Here is a 14,965-nt window from a genome sequence, read left to right on the forward strand (position 1 = left end):
ATTCCTCTACCTAGTCAAACTAGTCCGGAACCGATTCGGACTTCCAGCATGGATTCCAGCTCAAATGCATCAACCGATAGAGTCGGAATCGGTTGTTTTCTTTGAGCAAGATTCCATACTGAATCCATTCAGAATTTCGAACCGGTTCCGGAATAGATTTGACGGATAGTTGAGATAGGTTGATGTGGCGGCGCTAGTGTTTATCGTATATTAATTCAAATGTTTTCACACGTTTTTTAAATATTTTTGTTGGATCATGGATGTCTGTTCTCTGTGATAACATTTAAAACAAATCGATCTATTGGGAGAATTCTGCGTCAAACAATATTGAAACAGTAATAACTATAATATTATTTATTGTTTTATGATTATTTGTAGGGTAAATGCTATTGTAAAATTCTATCCGGGACGGGACTGTTTCGTAAAATATCCGCGAACGTATTCCATTACCCGAACAACCGGTGAACGTGCATTGTACGTGAATTTAGCCCTTCGATAAACGAACACCTACGCCACTGCTCAGTAAAAACGTCGTCAGTCACGCTCTAACCGTGCGCATCTGTTTTGGCAACCACCTACGTGTCATCTCATTCGCTGTCGCGTTTTGCCGACAAGCTTTTGTTGGTTTTTTTCACTGTCCATGAAGTCAATATCTTTCGGAACGAACGGCGGAATGTGTATCCAACTGTAAAGTGTAGCAGATAATCCAAAACTACGGCCAAAACATAAAACAACAGGAAACAAAATTAGTCATTCGATTGCGGGCTGTCTGACCGTTGGCTCGCACCGAAGAAAGCTTACGTGAAAAAATGAATCGTTCAACCGCAGGTTCAACCTTCATAAACTATCGGAAAACTGCCGGCTACTCGAGTCTGATTACGTTCGCCGTGCTGCTGCTGGCCTGGTTATGCGGGTTCTCCAGCCGTCTGTTTGCCGTCATTCGATTCGAGAGCATCATCCATGAGTTCGATCCCTGGTGAGTTGGAAGTTTTTTCCTTCGATTTGAATGAATGGATGCATTCTTGTTTTTTTTTGCATTGAAAATATGTTCTTCACAAGCATAGGTTGGAGAGGTGGAGAAGAACAGGGCGGTTTGAGATTACGTGTACTTTCTGCACCAGATAACTGTTTGTTTATTTTAGTAAAAGCGCGTGAAGATATTGAATATTAATTACTAATATTGTGCACGAATCGAAGGCGTGTCTCACCTTTCGATAAGATGGTTGAACGCAAAAGTTATTGAAGTTTGTTTTCTTTTCCAGGTTCAATTATCGCGCAACGGCGCACATGGTCGAGAATGGATTCTACAAGTTTCTCAACTGGTTCGACGAATCGGCCTGGTATCCATTGGGTCGAATTGTGGGTGGAACTGTCTATCCCGGATTGATGATAACCTCCGGCGGTATCCACTGGTTGCTGCATACACTCAACATTCCTGTGCACATCCGCGATATCTGTGTCTTCCTGGCGCCGATATTCAGCGGATTAACGGCCATTTCCACGTATCTGTTGACGAAGGAGCTGTGGTCCGCTGGGGCTGGATTGTTTGCTGCTAGTTTTATCGCTATCGTCCCCGGATACATTAGCCGATCGGTAGCTGGATCTTACGATAACGAGGGTATAGCGATCTTTGCCCTGCAGTTTACCTACTACCTCTGGGTGAAGTCTGTCAAAACCGGGAGCGTGTACTGGGCCGTTTGTTCGGCTCTGTCCTATTTTTATATGGTGTCGGCTTGGGGCGGTTACGTGTTCATCATCAACTTGATCCCTCTGCACGTGTTTGCTCTGCTCGTCATGGGTCGCTATTCTCCCCGACTGTTCACATCCTACACGACCTTCTACATTCTGGGATTGATCCTATCGATGCAAATTCCATTTGTTGGGTTCCAACCTATCCGTACCAGTGAACACATGGCAGCATCGGGCGTTTTCCTGCTACTGTTCGCTGTGGCAGCGCTCAAGCATCTACAGACGGTTCTGTCCAAGCAGGAATTTAAGAAGCTATTCATCATCGGCGGTTTAGCTGCCGCTGGAGTCGTCTTTGCCGGTGTAGTCCTATTGACAATGCTCGGAGTGATTGCTCCCTGGAGTGGCCGGTTCTATTCGCTGTGGGATACCGGTTATGCCAAAATTCACATTCCTATCATTGCGTCCGTCTCGGAACATCAACCCACGACGTGGTTTTCATTCTTTTTCGATTTGCACATTCTGGTGTGTACCTTCCCGGTTGGATTGTGGTATTGTATCAAGAAGATCAACGACGAGCGGGTGTTTGTGATTCTGTATGCGATCAGTGCTGTGTATTTTGCCGGTGTCATGGTTCGACTGATGCTGACGTTGACTCCGGTGGTTTGCATACTGGCGGGAGTAGCTTTCTCCGGGCTGCTGGAGGTATTCCTCAAGGAGGATGCTACACCGAACGGTAAGGATGGAAATGATTCCGAACATGAGGAACCGGCTGGCGAGAAGAAGCAGTTGTATGATAAGGTGATGGTTCTTAGATGGTTTTACTAGTCAGAATCTAACGGTTGTCAATTTCAGGCAGGAAAATTGAAACATCGTCCGAAGCACGACAGTTCAGCGCACGGAGCACATGGGGAACAGAACGTCGGGTTGGGATCAAATGTCAAAAGTATAATTATTGTGGCCATTCTGATGTTGCTGATGATGTTTGCCGTGCATTGTACCTGGGTTACCTCGAATGCTTACAGCAGCCCGTCGATTGTACTGGCATTCTATAACAGCAACGATGGGTAAGTTGTCGGATTATCAAAACGCTGTTCTAAAAGGGTAATTAATCTTTACCCCCCCGTGGTCAGATCCCGAAACATTCTGGATGACTTCCGTGAGGCTTATTACTGGCTTTGGCAGAACACCGCACCGGATGCCCGTGTGATGTCCTGGTGGGATTACGGATATCAGATAGCGGGAATGGCAAACCGGACAACCCTAGTGGATAATAACACCTGGAATAACAGTCACATTGCGCTGGTTGGAAAGGCGATGTCCTCACCGGAAGATAAAGCGTACGAAATAATGACCTCGTTGGATGTGGACTACGTGCTGGTGATCTTTGGCGGTGTGATCGGCTACAGCGGAGATGACATCAATAAGTTCCTGTGGATGGTGCGGATTGCCGAGGGGGAACATCCGAAAGATATCCGGGAGAGTGATTACTTCACCGATCGGGGCGAGTTCCGGATCGATGCTGAAGGCGCACCGGCCCTGCTCAACTGTTTGATGTACAAACTCAGCTACTATAAGTTTGGGGAATTGAAGTTGGATTACAGGTACGGATGGTATGGATTTCGACGACAATCAAATTTTAATTATGTTTTTCTCTTACTTGCAGAGGCCCTGCCGGCTATGACCGCACTCGGAATGCCGTCATCGGAAATAAAGACTTTGAGCTGACCTATTTGGAGGAAGCCTACACGAGCGAGCACTGGTTGGTGCGTATTTACCGGGTAAAAAAGCCGCACGAATTCAATCGACCAGCATTGAAACCGGACGACAGGATCGTACCAGCGGGAGATTTCGTATCCCGGAAGACCTCCAAACGGAGGAAAGGTCTTATCAAGAACCGTCCGGTCGTGGTTAAGGGAAAGCGAAATAAGTAAGCAGCCGCTGAAAGTAATCCCCCCCCCCCAATTTGCTGCTATCGTAGCGTACTACTACTATTAAACACTTCTTTTTTCGACTGAGTTCAAAAAGAAAGTAGAAAGGTGTGTCTTTCTGTGTGATTTTGTCAGTACATCAATGATTCGTCGTTATTGTTTGTGTTAATGCACCTCTCAGCCTGCATATTGCAGGACAAACGTCTAGTTACAAGCATCATTTTTCTCAAATGTCTCAGAATTTTCAGTTCCATCGTCTCAGAAAATGTTACTATGAGTACGTAATTTTAAAATAAGCATTGGAACTAAATTTGCTGAAAACCCATAAAAAAACAAATCTTTATCGAATCACTTAGTAGCCCATCCTGAATACTAACCACAAGTAACGCTGCAATTCTTGCGACGGCTAAAAAACCGTTTGTTTCAACTAAAAACCCACCCATCGGAATACTGTGAATCGGTGGTTTAATAATCATGAATATAGTTATATGTAATAGATTTCCGCTTCTCCAATCAGTCTAGGCTTTTCTTTAACGATCTTGTTCCGTAGCAGTAATGAAAAATAATAAAATAAAATAATTATCTGTTTGACTGAAGGCTGTTTGATATGATGATCGGGTTATTTAGTTTAGCGAGTTTGCCCCTTGGAAAGAATTGAGTTGAATAATACAAAACGGGCGCTTTAGGCATTTATATAGATCACCGTCGCTGATCGGTAGCGTGTTTTATTTCATTTTTCAGCGCACTACTAAGGCGAGGGTAAATATTAGGGAGCTACCGGCGGAAGACGTTTAGCAAAAATGATACAGTTTCAGTGAATCAATAAATAATACACAAAAATATCAATACTTTTTTCATTATATGAACGTTCCTTTTTCAATATCCAATCGAAATAAGTTGTCAAAATTTAACTTACTATGTTACGTTTTGAAACAAGGAAAGCGACATGTTGAATAAAGTATCGCGATTTCGAATTTCCACGACGCATTTATTCACCCACGATTCGTACAAACAAAAGAATGTCACTTGCTGCACCAATGCCGCCCCTAGTGATACCGAAACCGCCCATAGCAACGTCGCTTTTCCGGTTTATCTTTCAGTGCCTCCGCCAACCTCTCCATTTCTTCTAACTCGTCGATGGAGGCGAAATCGTCGAATCGTGGCTCTTCCTTAATCTGTGCACTGTCGGCTGCCTCGGTGAAGTTTCCGGTATACAGTAGCTCCATGGGTGACTCATCGACGGCCGGCTCTATGTTGTTTTCGCTCTTAATCGGGGTGCTTTCGATTTCTTCCTCAACGCCTTCGATCGTAATCTGGTCCTCGGTCAGCAGCTGCTGTTCGTTTTGGTAGTGTTGCTCTGGATTATGGTCCACCGTAATAAAGTATGCGTCGTTTTCCATTGCGATCCCATAGCCAACGACTTTCATTTCGCTTTCAGTGGAAGTTACTTCCATTAACTTCCTCTTGTCGTCGATTATTTGCATTTCCTTTTCCAAAGATTCTATATCCTCTGAATAATGTGATACGTTTGATCTTCTGAGCTGTTCATGTAGTTTCCGGTCAGTTTCCTGGAACTGTTTCCGTATACGTTTCATATAATTAATTTTGGATACGCAAGTAACGCACATCCCTTGCGGCAGTTTGTCGTCGGGCTTGACCTGCACGGAAAAATTTGAAATGATAAAAATGATCGTTCCTAAACAGCAGCATTCGCAATTTCACCTCAATCCCCAGCATAAGCAGAATATCTTCCGGTGTGGGAACACCAGCGTTCGGTTTTGATTGAAAGATTGGCTCCAGCGAATTACCCGATGTTTCGAGACAAAAGCGACAGACTGGAGTCGGAGCTTCAGCAGTCGGAAGAACACGCGACTCTTTGAGAGTGGGTAGATATTGGGTATTTCTAACTGAATAATACAATAGCTTTAATAACACCGAACAACAGTAATTTTAAGTGCATCCAAACTTACTAAATGTTGGCGATTGTGGCTTGGATTCCAAATTGCGGACAGTTTGCTTCACCTCCCGACGACTTCTTCCTAAACCACGCAGTCGGACTCCGGTGTGAAACGGTGTACATGAACTACCCGAAACTGAGGCCTGCCGACAAAAGGTAGCGCTGCAACCGTGATGCGGTTGAGATGCCGTCTGTTGTGCATCGCCGATGGTTGACTTTGTTTGGGGCCCTTTTCCGCTAGTGTTCGGGGATGTTGCTGCTTCAGATGACCTGGTCCCTACCATGTTCTATGGATAGATTTCACGTAATAGCCAGACTCGCAAAACACCAGTTTTATACGCGGAGTGTAAACAATAACGTAAATGATTTTCGGCGGTTATGCTTGTGAAATCACTTTGGTAAACAATAATTTTAGATTTTTTGACAGTAACTGTGAACAGGGCGACCCACAGAGACGGTAACTTTTTATATAAAGGGCCAATCCAATGTTTTGGCCAAAGACCATGTTTTAAATACAAAAACACGCGAACAGCGATTGATATTTTGTTTTAATGAATGATTTACGAATTTCTTTTGAGAAATATTTAGCAAAAAACTCAATCATGCAACTCGAAAAAGCATTCATTCACGTAACTGAGTCTGTGTAAATGTTTTTCGTTGCTCTATAGAGAATATATCGAAAATACAATTTATGAGTAATAGCAATATTATCGCACAGTTGGCACTTGGCTGATGCCATTCAAAATTAATATTTATGAATAAGATCATGATAATAGGAAAATACTAGTCGAAAAGTTTATAATGTTAAGACAATTTTCCGTCACAATATTTGAATCACCCAACATGCAAATGAAATACTTTATTCTAAAAACGTGCGGTAAAAATAATTCAAAACGTGGAATAAAACCGAAAAAATATACCCGTCCACTAAAGTTTCAATGTTTGATTGCGGTAGTCATGACAAAAAAGAAGGAAATCAAAAATTTTGTAAATTTGAAACGTGAAATTATCAAAACGGACCGCTACAGCCGTAATCGATTAAAAACTAACGTAATCGTCTATTTCTAAATACGAAACTAACGAAAACGTCTATTTCTAAATAATACCGGTCCCAAAACCAGGAAAACTAGCCTTAGATCACAATTCGTATCGGCCGATTGCAATGCTGTCCTGTGTACGAAAGCTGTGCGAGAAAATGATCTTTTTTTTTTTTTTAATCTTAAATACGTTTATTTAGGCCCAAATGCTTTAGCTTAACGAGGCCGATAATTCATTTTTTTTTAATTACATGTCACATGTTAGTGGGGGAAAGGAAAGCCGTATTTAGGGGCGGCTTGCTCCCCTCTTATGTAAGTAAAGGAAAAAGGTAGGAAGTGGGATACATATTGTGTAATTGACATCGTCGTTTGCTGATTGATCATTGTGGCGGATATGCACACTTTGTTGTAGTGTTGTAGTTTCCAGCCTGTAATCGCAGGGGCGAGGGGAGGGTCGATATTTCGGATAATTATTGGCACTCTGATACTGTTATGATGTTCTCTATATCATCTGCATGTGAGGTATGTCATGATGTTCTGGGTAGACGGTTATCAAGAAGGGTATGCACCGAAGACTCGTGAAGCAATGCCATATTGTAGATACAGGGATAGGTTGGTGAGATTCTACTGTGAATGAGAGAGGGGAAAATGTATTAAACTTGGACATCAATGGTTTTCAAAAAGATATAGATAAGAAAAATATAGGGGTGGTCACGGCTTGCCAGGACGTCCCGGACTGGCACATAGGGTGATCTACCTCGGGCCCGAAGGGAATCTATTAGTTGGGACCTGGCAACACAGTACTCTGCGCACAGCCAAACAACATGCTCGATGTCGTGGTAGCCGTTCTCACAAACACAATGATTACTTTCAGCAAGCCCTATACGACGGAGATGCGCGTCAAACGAGTAATGGTTGGACATGATCCTTGACATCGTACGAATAAAGTCCCGGTTCACATCCAACCCCTTAAACCAAGCATTCGTTGATACCTTCGGGATAATGGAATGTAGCCACCGTCCCAGATGCCCATTGCTCCATGAGGTTTGCCAACTATCGAGCGTCCTCTGACGAGAGATACTGAAAAATTCGTTGAAGCAAATTGGTCTTTCGTAAGTGTCGCCTTCTAATGCGCCCACCTTGGCTAAAGAGTCCGCCTTCTCATTGCCCGCAATAGAACAATGTGACGGGACCCAAACCAAGGTAATCTGGTAAGATTTTTCAGATAAAGCACTCAGATATTCCCGTATTTTCCCCAGGAAATACGGTGAGTGCTTTCCAGGCTTCGCCGCACGGATGGCCTCAATGGAGCTGAGACTATCCGAAACGATGAAGTAATGGTCTGAGGGCAGGGTGTCAATGATCCCGAGAGTATACTGAATGGCAGCTAATTCTGCGACGTAAATTGAAGCAGGATCATTGAGTTTGAATGAGGCAGCAAGATTTTCGTTGAAGATACCGAAGCCTGTGGACCCGTTGAGAATTGATCCGTCAGTGTAGAACATTTTGGCGCAGTCGACTTGATGGTATTTGTTATAGAAAATATTTGGGACCACTTGTGGGCGAATATGATCCGGAATTCCACAAATCTCTTCCTTCATGGATGTATCGAAAAATACAGTGTGATCAGAAGTATCTAAGAGATGAGCACGGTTGACGTTATACGTAGATGAATTTATGTTCTGTGCCATGTAATCGAAGTACAAGGACATGAATCGAGTCTGAGAATTAAGCTCGACAAGCCTTTCGCAATTTGCAATCACCAATGGGTTCAGAATATCGCATCGAATGAGTAATCGATATGAGAGGTCCCAAAATCGATTTTTCAGAGGTAGAACGCCCGCCAGCACTTCGAGACTCATCGTATGGGTCGAGTGCATGCAACCCAAGGCAATACGCAAGCAACGATACTGGATTCGCTCCAGTTTGATGAAATGTATGTTCGCAGCGGAGCGAAAGCAGAAACATCCGTACTCCAACACTGATAATATCGTTGTTTGGTACAGCCTGATTAGGTCTCCTGGATGGGCACCCCACCATGTTCCAGTTATTGTACGGAAAAAGTTGATCCTTTGTTGGCACTTCTGTTTCAGATACCTAATGTGACATCCCCAGGTACCTTTAGAGTCGAACCATACCCCGAGATATTTGAATGTAGAAGCCTGAGCAATAGTTTGATCCATTAATTGAAGCTGCAGTTGCGCTGGTTCACGCTTTCTAGAAAATACGACTAGCTCAGTTTTCTCCGTGGAGAACTCGATACCCAGCTGGAGAGTCCAAGCAGACAAATTGTCCAAGGTATCTTGCAGTGGTCCTTGCAAGTCGACGGCTTTAGGACCTGTAATAGAGACCACACCGTCATCTGCAAGCTGCCTTAGCGTGCAGGAATTGACAAGACATTCGTCAATGTCATTCACGTAAAAATTGTAGAGGAGAGGGCTTAGACATGAGCCCTGGGGAAGGCCCATGTAGCTAAATCGTGATGTCGATAAATCGCCATGCGAGAAATGTATTTGTTTTTCAGACAACAGGTTTAGCAAAAAGTTATTTAAAATTGGCGAAAGACCATGCTGGTGCAACTTCTCATAAAGAATGTTGATCGAAACTGAATCGAAAGCCCCCTTAATATCCAAGAATACTGATGCCATCTGCTCTTTGTTAGCATATGCCATTTGAATTTCTGTTGAGAGCAACGCAAGGCAATCGTTCGTCCCTTTGCCTTTGCGGAAGCCAAATTGTGTATCTGACAGTAAGCTATTTGTTTCGACCCAATTATCGAGGCGAAACAAGATCATTTTTTCGAATAACTTCCGGATACAGGACAGCATTGCAATCGGACGATACGAATTGTGGTCGGAGGCTGGTTTTCCTGGTTTTTGGATGGCGATGACCCTCACCTGTCTCCAGTCATGTGGGACAATGTTACCCTCAAGAAACCTATTAAATAAATTCAACAAGCGTCTTTTGGCAGAGTCTGGCAGATTCTTCAACAAGTTGAATTTGATTCTATCTGGCCCCGGGGCTTTATTGTTACATGATAAGAGAGCAAGTGAGAACTCCACCATCGTAAACGGTGTTTCGTTCGCGGTATTGTAAGGCGACGCGGCGCGGTAGATTTTCTGTGCCGGGGCGGAATCCGGACAAATCTTCTTGGCGAAATCGAATATCCAACGGTTTGAATATTCCACGCTCTCGTTAGTACTGTTTCGGTTTCGCATACGTCGGGCCGTGCCCCAAAGAGTGCTCATCGATGTTTCTCTTGTTAACCCGTCGACAAACCGGCGCCAGTAACTGCGTTTCTTAGCTTTCATTAAATTTTTCATTCGCTTTTCTAATATCGCGTACACTCGATAACTAGCAACTAACCCGTCGTTCCGGAAGGTTTTATACGCGACAGCTTTCTCCGCGTACACGTTTGAGCACTCTTTGTCCCACCACGGGTTGGGAGAACGTTTTTGGGTGTTCACGTCGGGTACTCGTTTCGTCTGAGTTTGAATCGCGCTATCGAGAATCGAGTTGGACAAAAACTTATATTCTTCCTCCGGGGGAAGTACCTGTGTTGAATCGATAGTTTTGGATATCGCAGCAGCGTAGCTCTTCCAATCAATGTTTCGTGTGAGGTCATAGGGAACATTGATTGGTGCCGATGGTCTTGAACCAGTGGTGATTGCAATTACAATTGGTAAGTGGTCACTACCGTGGGGATCAGATATTACCTTCCACTTGCAATCTAACCGTAGTGATGTCGAGCATAAAGATATGTCCAGTGCACTTGCTTGCGCTGGTGGTCTAGGGATCCGTGTCATTTCCCCTGTGTTCAGAATTGTCATATTGAAGTTGTCACAAAGGTCTTGAATTGTCGAAGATCGATTATCGTCGTATAGACAGCCCCACCCCGTACCGTGAGAGTTAAAGTCTCCAAGAAGCAGGCGGGGCGAGGGAAGGTGTTCAATCACGTTGGAGAATCTTCGATATCCCATCATGGCCCTAGGAGGAATGTAAATAGAAGCAATGCAAAGATCTTTGCCTTTGATTGTTGTTTGACAAGCGACAACTTCAATGCCTGGCGTCGAAGGGAGGTTGATTCGATTGAAGGAGTAGCACTTTTTGATCCCTAAAAGTACCCCCCCATATGAGTCTTCTCGATCCAAGCGGATAATGTTAAAATCGTGGAAGTTGAGGTTTATATTAGAAGTTAGCCATGTTTCACATAGGGAAAATGCATCACAATGATTGTAATTTAGCAAGTGTTTTAATGAATCAATTTTGGGGATAATACTTCTGCAGTTCCACTGTAAAACAGTGATCAGATCCCTGATTCCGTCTAATAAGTTAGCCATCGAAGGATACGATCGCTGTAAGGAGGGGCCATTGTTCAGTCAACTGTTTTAAAAATGTTCTTACTGTTGGTAGAATAGCAACCAGCAAGCTTTTCATAGGATCGGTAATGTTGAAAGCTGTGAATATCCAGTCCACAATGTCAGAAAATTTAAGGAATCCCGTTTTAGGGTGAGTTTCTGACTGTAAAATTGGAGCACTTGGGATTTTTGGTGCCCCAGGGAGTGCTGGGAACTCCTGGTTGTATCTCAATTTCCCAAAACCAGGAGGTATTATCTTCGGATTTGTACCAGCACTTCCAGTTGATGAATTATTTTTATTTTGTACCCTTGTTTGGGACAACCTAGGACCCTTACGAGGAAGTTCAGGTGAGTTTTGATTAGGTCTTTTCCTAGAGTTTCCAAGCGGAGCCAAAGAATGCCCCTCGCAAGGGTCGTTAGAGGCGTTATCGTCAGTTGGCAAGAGAGCGAATGGGTTTTCGGAGATAAGTGGGACAGCTCTTTTAAGCATTTCTGCGTAAGAGCGTCTGGAGCGATCTTTGGCGGATCGCTTCAGTTTATCCGCGCGAAGTTTGTACGTTGGGCATGTCAAAAGTGCATGCGGATTCTCCCCACAGTAAACACACTTCTCAGCGGGCCTACTGCAAGTATCATCCGCATGGCGTTCCCCACATTTACCGCACCGTTGCTTGTTGCTACAGTAGGTGGCCGTGTGACCTAGCTGCTTGCAATTGGAACAATTCATGACCCGCGGTACAAACAGGCGTACAGGTAGACGAGCTCCTCCCACTTCAACGTAGCTCGGAAGTGCAGATCCGGCGAAGGTTACGCGAAACGAGTCTGATGGATAGTAATTACCATCTTCGATGGACTTTGAGTGCAATTGCTTGCACTCCAAAATCTTAACTGATTGAAGGTTAGGGTCCTTAAAGCGGCCAGCCCCATCATTCATCAGATCATCGACAGTTAGACCCGCATCACTTACCACACCGTCGATCTCCACATCACGAGAAGGGATGTAGACGCGATACTCCAGCGTAAAGAGGCTATTGCTAACGATATCATTGGCCTGCTTCAAGTCAGTAACGACTACGCGCAGTTTATCTGACTGAACCTTTTTAATCTCGGTTACGGCCGAGTAACGTTTTGTCAGCTCCCGTGCAACAGTTATGCTGTTTAACGGTTTATTTTTGGGCCGAAAGTATACCACCCAAGGACCAGCGGATCCATCCTGGTAAACCTTGACTCGGGGGGGGCTGTGAGACATTGGGGGGAAGTGGATCGACCATAACATTATCTGTCTCAGTATCAGATATATGTTCTTCTTCCCCATAATATTCGTCTTCGGAGGGTGATCCTTCTGTTTGTTCCATTTTGTTGCGGGAGCAACACGCTCGACCGCACTGTTTAACTTAAATCAAAATAAAAAATCAAAAGCAATAAAAAGAAGGAAAAAAATCGATAAGAAAAGTAAAAAACAAAACACTTCACCAGTTGGTTCCTGACGAGCTGGTAGGTGAATTGATCCTTCGTTTGTTTTATCCGTCACCCGCGTGACCTTCACACAATAGAGCTGATATAGCTCGTCTAAACAAAGCCGTCTTTCAGGCAAGAAAACTGTTTAGTAACTTCACTGCACCGATATCGCAGGTTATAATTATCACTCGCGGGACTGTTTATTACTAATGCTTTACTGCAGCCTCTGCCACAGCAAGCACCTTCGTACCACCGAAAAAACTAAACCACACCGGAGAGAACAAAAGCACTTGTTTCCCGGTACAAAGTTGGGTTACGAATGAGAAAATGATCTTGTTTCGCCTCGACAATTGGGCCGAAACGAATGGCTTGCTATCAGATACACAATTTGGCTGCCGCAAAGGCAAAGGGACGAACGATTACCTTGCTTTCAACAGAAATTGCAAGGACATGCTAATAAAGAGCAAATGGCATCAGATTTTTTTTAGATATGGGGGGGTTTTGACACAGTTTATATAGACGTTATTTGAATGACGTTGCACCGGATTTCCATCAACTTTGCACTCTCTCGCAGAAAAGTTTGTTTAACAAACTTCCTACGATTCACTTTGTTAGACATTTTGTTGAATGTAGGGCTAGTTTTTTGTTGAATGTAGGGCTAGTTTGACGTCTTACACGCAACGCAAAATACATTAGGAATTTCTATTTTGATGGAAAGAAATGCATTTAATTTAGCTGATTTTTAAAAATGCATCACAAGTGATCTGCCCTCAGCTTCGGTATCTTCAACGAAAATTTCACTGCCTCAAACTTAGTGATCCAGCTTCAATTTATGTTGCAGAATTGGATTCCATTCAGTATACCCTTAGGAGCGTTGACAGTTTGCCCGTAGATCATTACTTCATCGTTACGGACAGCCTCAACTCCATTGAGGCTATTTGTGCGGCGAAGCTTGGAAAGTATTCGCCATGTTTCCTGGGGGAAACTACTGGAATATCTGAATACTTCTTATCTGAAATTTTTTACCAGATTATCTTGTTTTGGATCTTGTCACGTTGCTCTACCAACCAAAAGCAAAAACCAATTTGCTTCAACGAATTATTCAGTATCGTTTCGCGGTCTTCGAGCCATTGTTTCACTGGTCAATTTCCACTGAAATAACGTATTGCTTTATTTTTCGGAGGTAATTGGAGACTCCTGGAGCAATTATTTTGTGAAAATCAATTTTCCCTAACGAATTGCCATGTAAACTTTAAACCACGAGCGCAAAAATATATTTTCACCGATCTAGCTAAGAATTGGCGTGATCGTTTTAGGACCCACATGTAAGCCAAAAAATTGCTCGGAGCAAAATTTTATTTTTTTCATATAACCGTGTCCCACTAATGCACATCACAACTTTCACACAAACATACCCACATAAACAAATGCGCAGACCTGCAAAGCCTGAACACACAATTAAAACAAATACTAACTTGCTTGAGAGAATCAACAAGAAAAACATCGAGGTGAACTGAGTTTTCAAACACAACAATTCAAATTTTCATGAAAAGTGTGTGAAAATTACTGCAGTCTATCATTAGTAATATAGCGCATATTATCATCTTCCAACCAATGAATCTGTGATTGAATCTCTAATTCTTTCAGCTCTTCTTTCTAAACCATGATCATTTACAGCTTCATTTTGTATATATCTTCTGAAGGATAATTTGGAAACTCGATCAGCACACATTGATTATAGATGACACTCTCTGGGGGCTGTACCGAAGCTTGCGATCTGAAGAAAGGCATCTCCATCGAGCTTTCAACACATCAATACCTCTCTCAACTAAACAGCTTGCAGAAGAATGTATAGTATTAAATATATCTTCTCCAGAGCCTTTATTGTCAATTCTGTATGGTGTTAATAACCATGGCGCTAATGCATATCCACTGGAAAACAAACGTATTTTAGTAAATGTATTGAGAAAGGCAAAACACACATTTGTTACTAAAATACCTAGCAATCTCTAATCACTATTACGAAAACTTTCCAGAAAAAATTGTCTCTCATCACTCATACTCCACATAAACGTATCGTGAGCCGCACCACCATAGCAGAAGTATAGCAGTTATCTAATGAAAATAGTAATAGGTGGTAATAGTTACAAACTAAAACACTTCAAATAAGCCACACTTGTTGGTACTTACTATCATACCGTTTCTACTATGGAAGCCATTTCGATTGAAGAACACGTGTTCATCCTGCGTTGGTTTTAATATCGGTATATGGGCTCCATCGATGCATCCTACTACATCGGGTATTTTAAATTTACCGAAAAAATATGCTTTAGTGGCGTTGAAAGATGCTGGTTTAATTACTATCCACTCTTCACATAAGGAATTTTCCAAAAGTGTAATTGTTTCATTAAACACTAACGGTACTGTTGGTTGAGCTATCCCGAGCACGAAACTGCCTCCAACATTTATTTGACATGATCCACTGGAGAGTAGATTCATAGTAGCTACTAGTTTCAAAACAGTAGGAACCGCGGTATTTCT

General features: G+C 43.0%; 2 protein-coding genes across 2 annotated transcripts; one reads left to right on the forward strand and one right to left on the reverse strand.

Annotated features, from left to right (window-relative positions):
* The first annotated feature begins 545 nt into the window (after nt 1-545).
* On the forward strand, nt 546-4,463 carry LOC131676898 (dolichyl-diphosphooligosaccharide--protein glycosyltransferase subunit STT3B). Its single transcript, XM_058956288.1, has 5 exons — nt 546-976; nt 1,263-2,487; nt 2,542-2,753; nt 2,820-3,290; nt 3,353-4,463. The coding sequence occupies exons 1-5, from the start codon at nt 810-812 to the stop codon at nt 3,618-3,620; spliced, it is 2,343 nt and encodes a 780-aa protein (XP_058812271.1). The 5' UTR covers nt 546-809; the 3' UTR covers nt 3,621-4,463.
* A 121-nt stretch (nt 4,464-4,584) lies between these two features.
* Nucleotides 4,585-5,994, reverse strand: LOC131676899 (uncharacterized). Its single transcript, XM_058956289.1, has 3 exons — nt 5,588-5,994; nt 5,340-5,524; nt 4,585-5,275 (listed from the first exon to the last, which is right to left on the reverse strand). The coding sequence occupies exons 1-3, from the start codon at nt 5,856-5,858 to the stop codon at nt 4,664-4,666; spliced, it is 1,068 nt and encodes a 355-aa protein (XP_058812272.1). The 5' UTR covers nt 5,859-5,994; the 3' UTR covers nt 4,585-4,663.
* Between the last annotated feature and the right edge of the window lie 8,971 nt (nt 5,995-14,965).

Source organism: Topomyia yanbarensis, chromosome 1 (assembly GCF_030247195.1).
Source record: "Topomyia yanbarensis strain Yona2022 chromosome 1, ASM3024719v1, whole genome shotgun sequence".
Classification (NCBI taxonomy): Eukaryota; Metazoa; Arthropoda; class Insecta; order Diptera; family Culicidae; genus Topomyia; species Topomyia yanbarensis.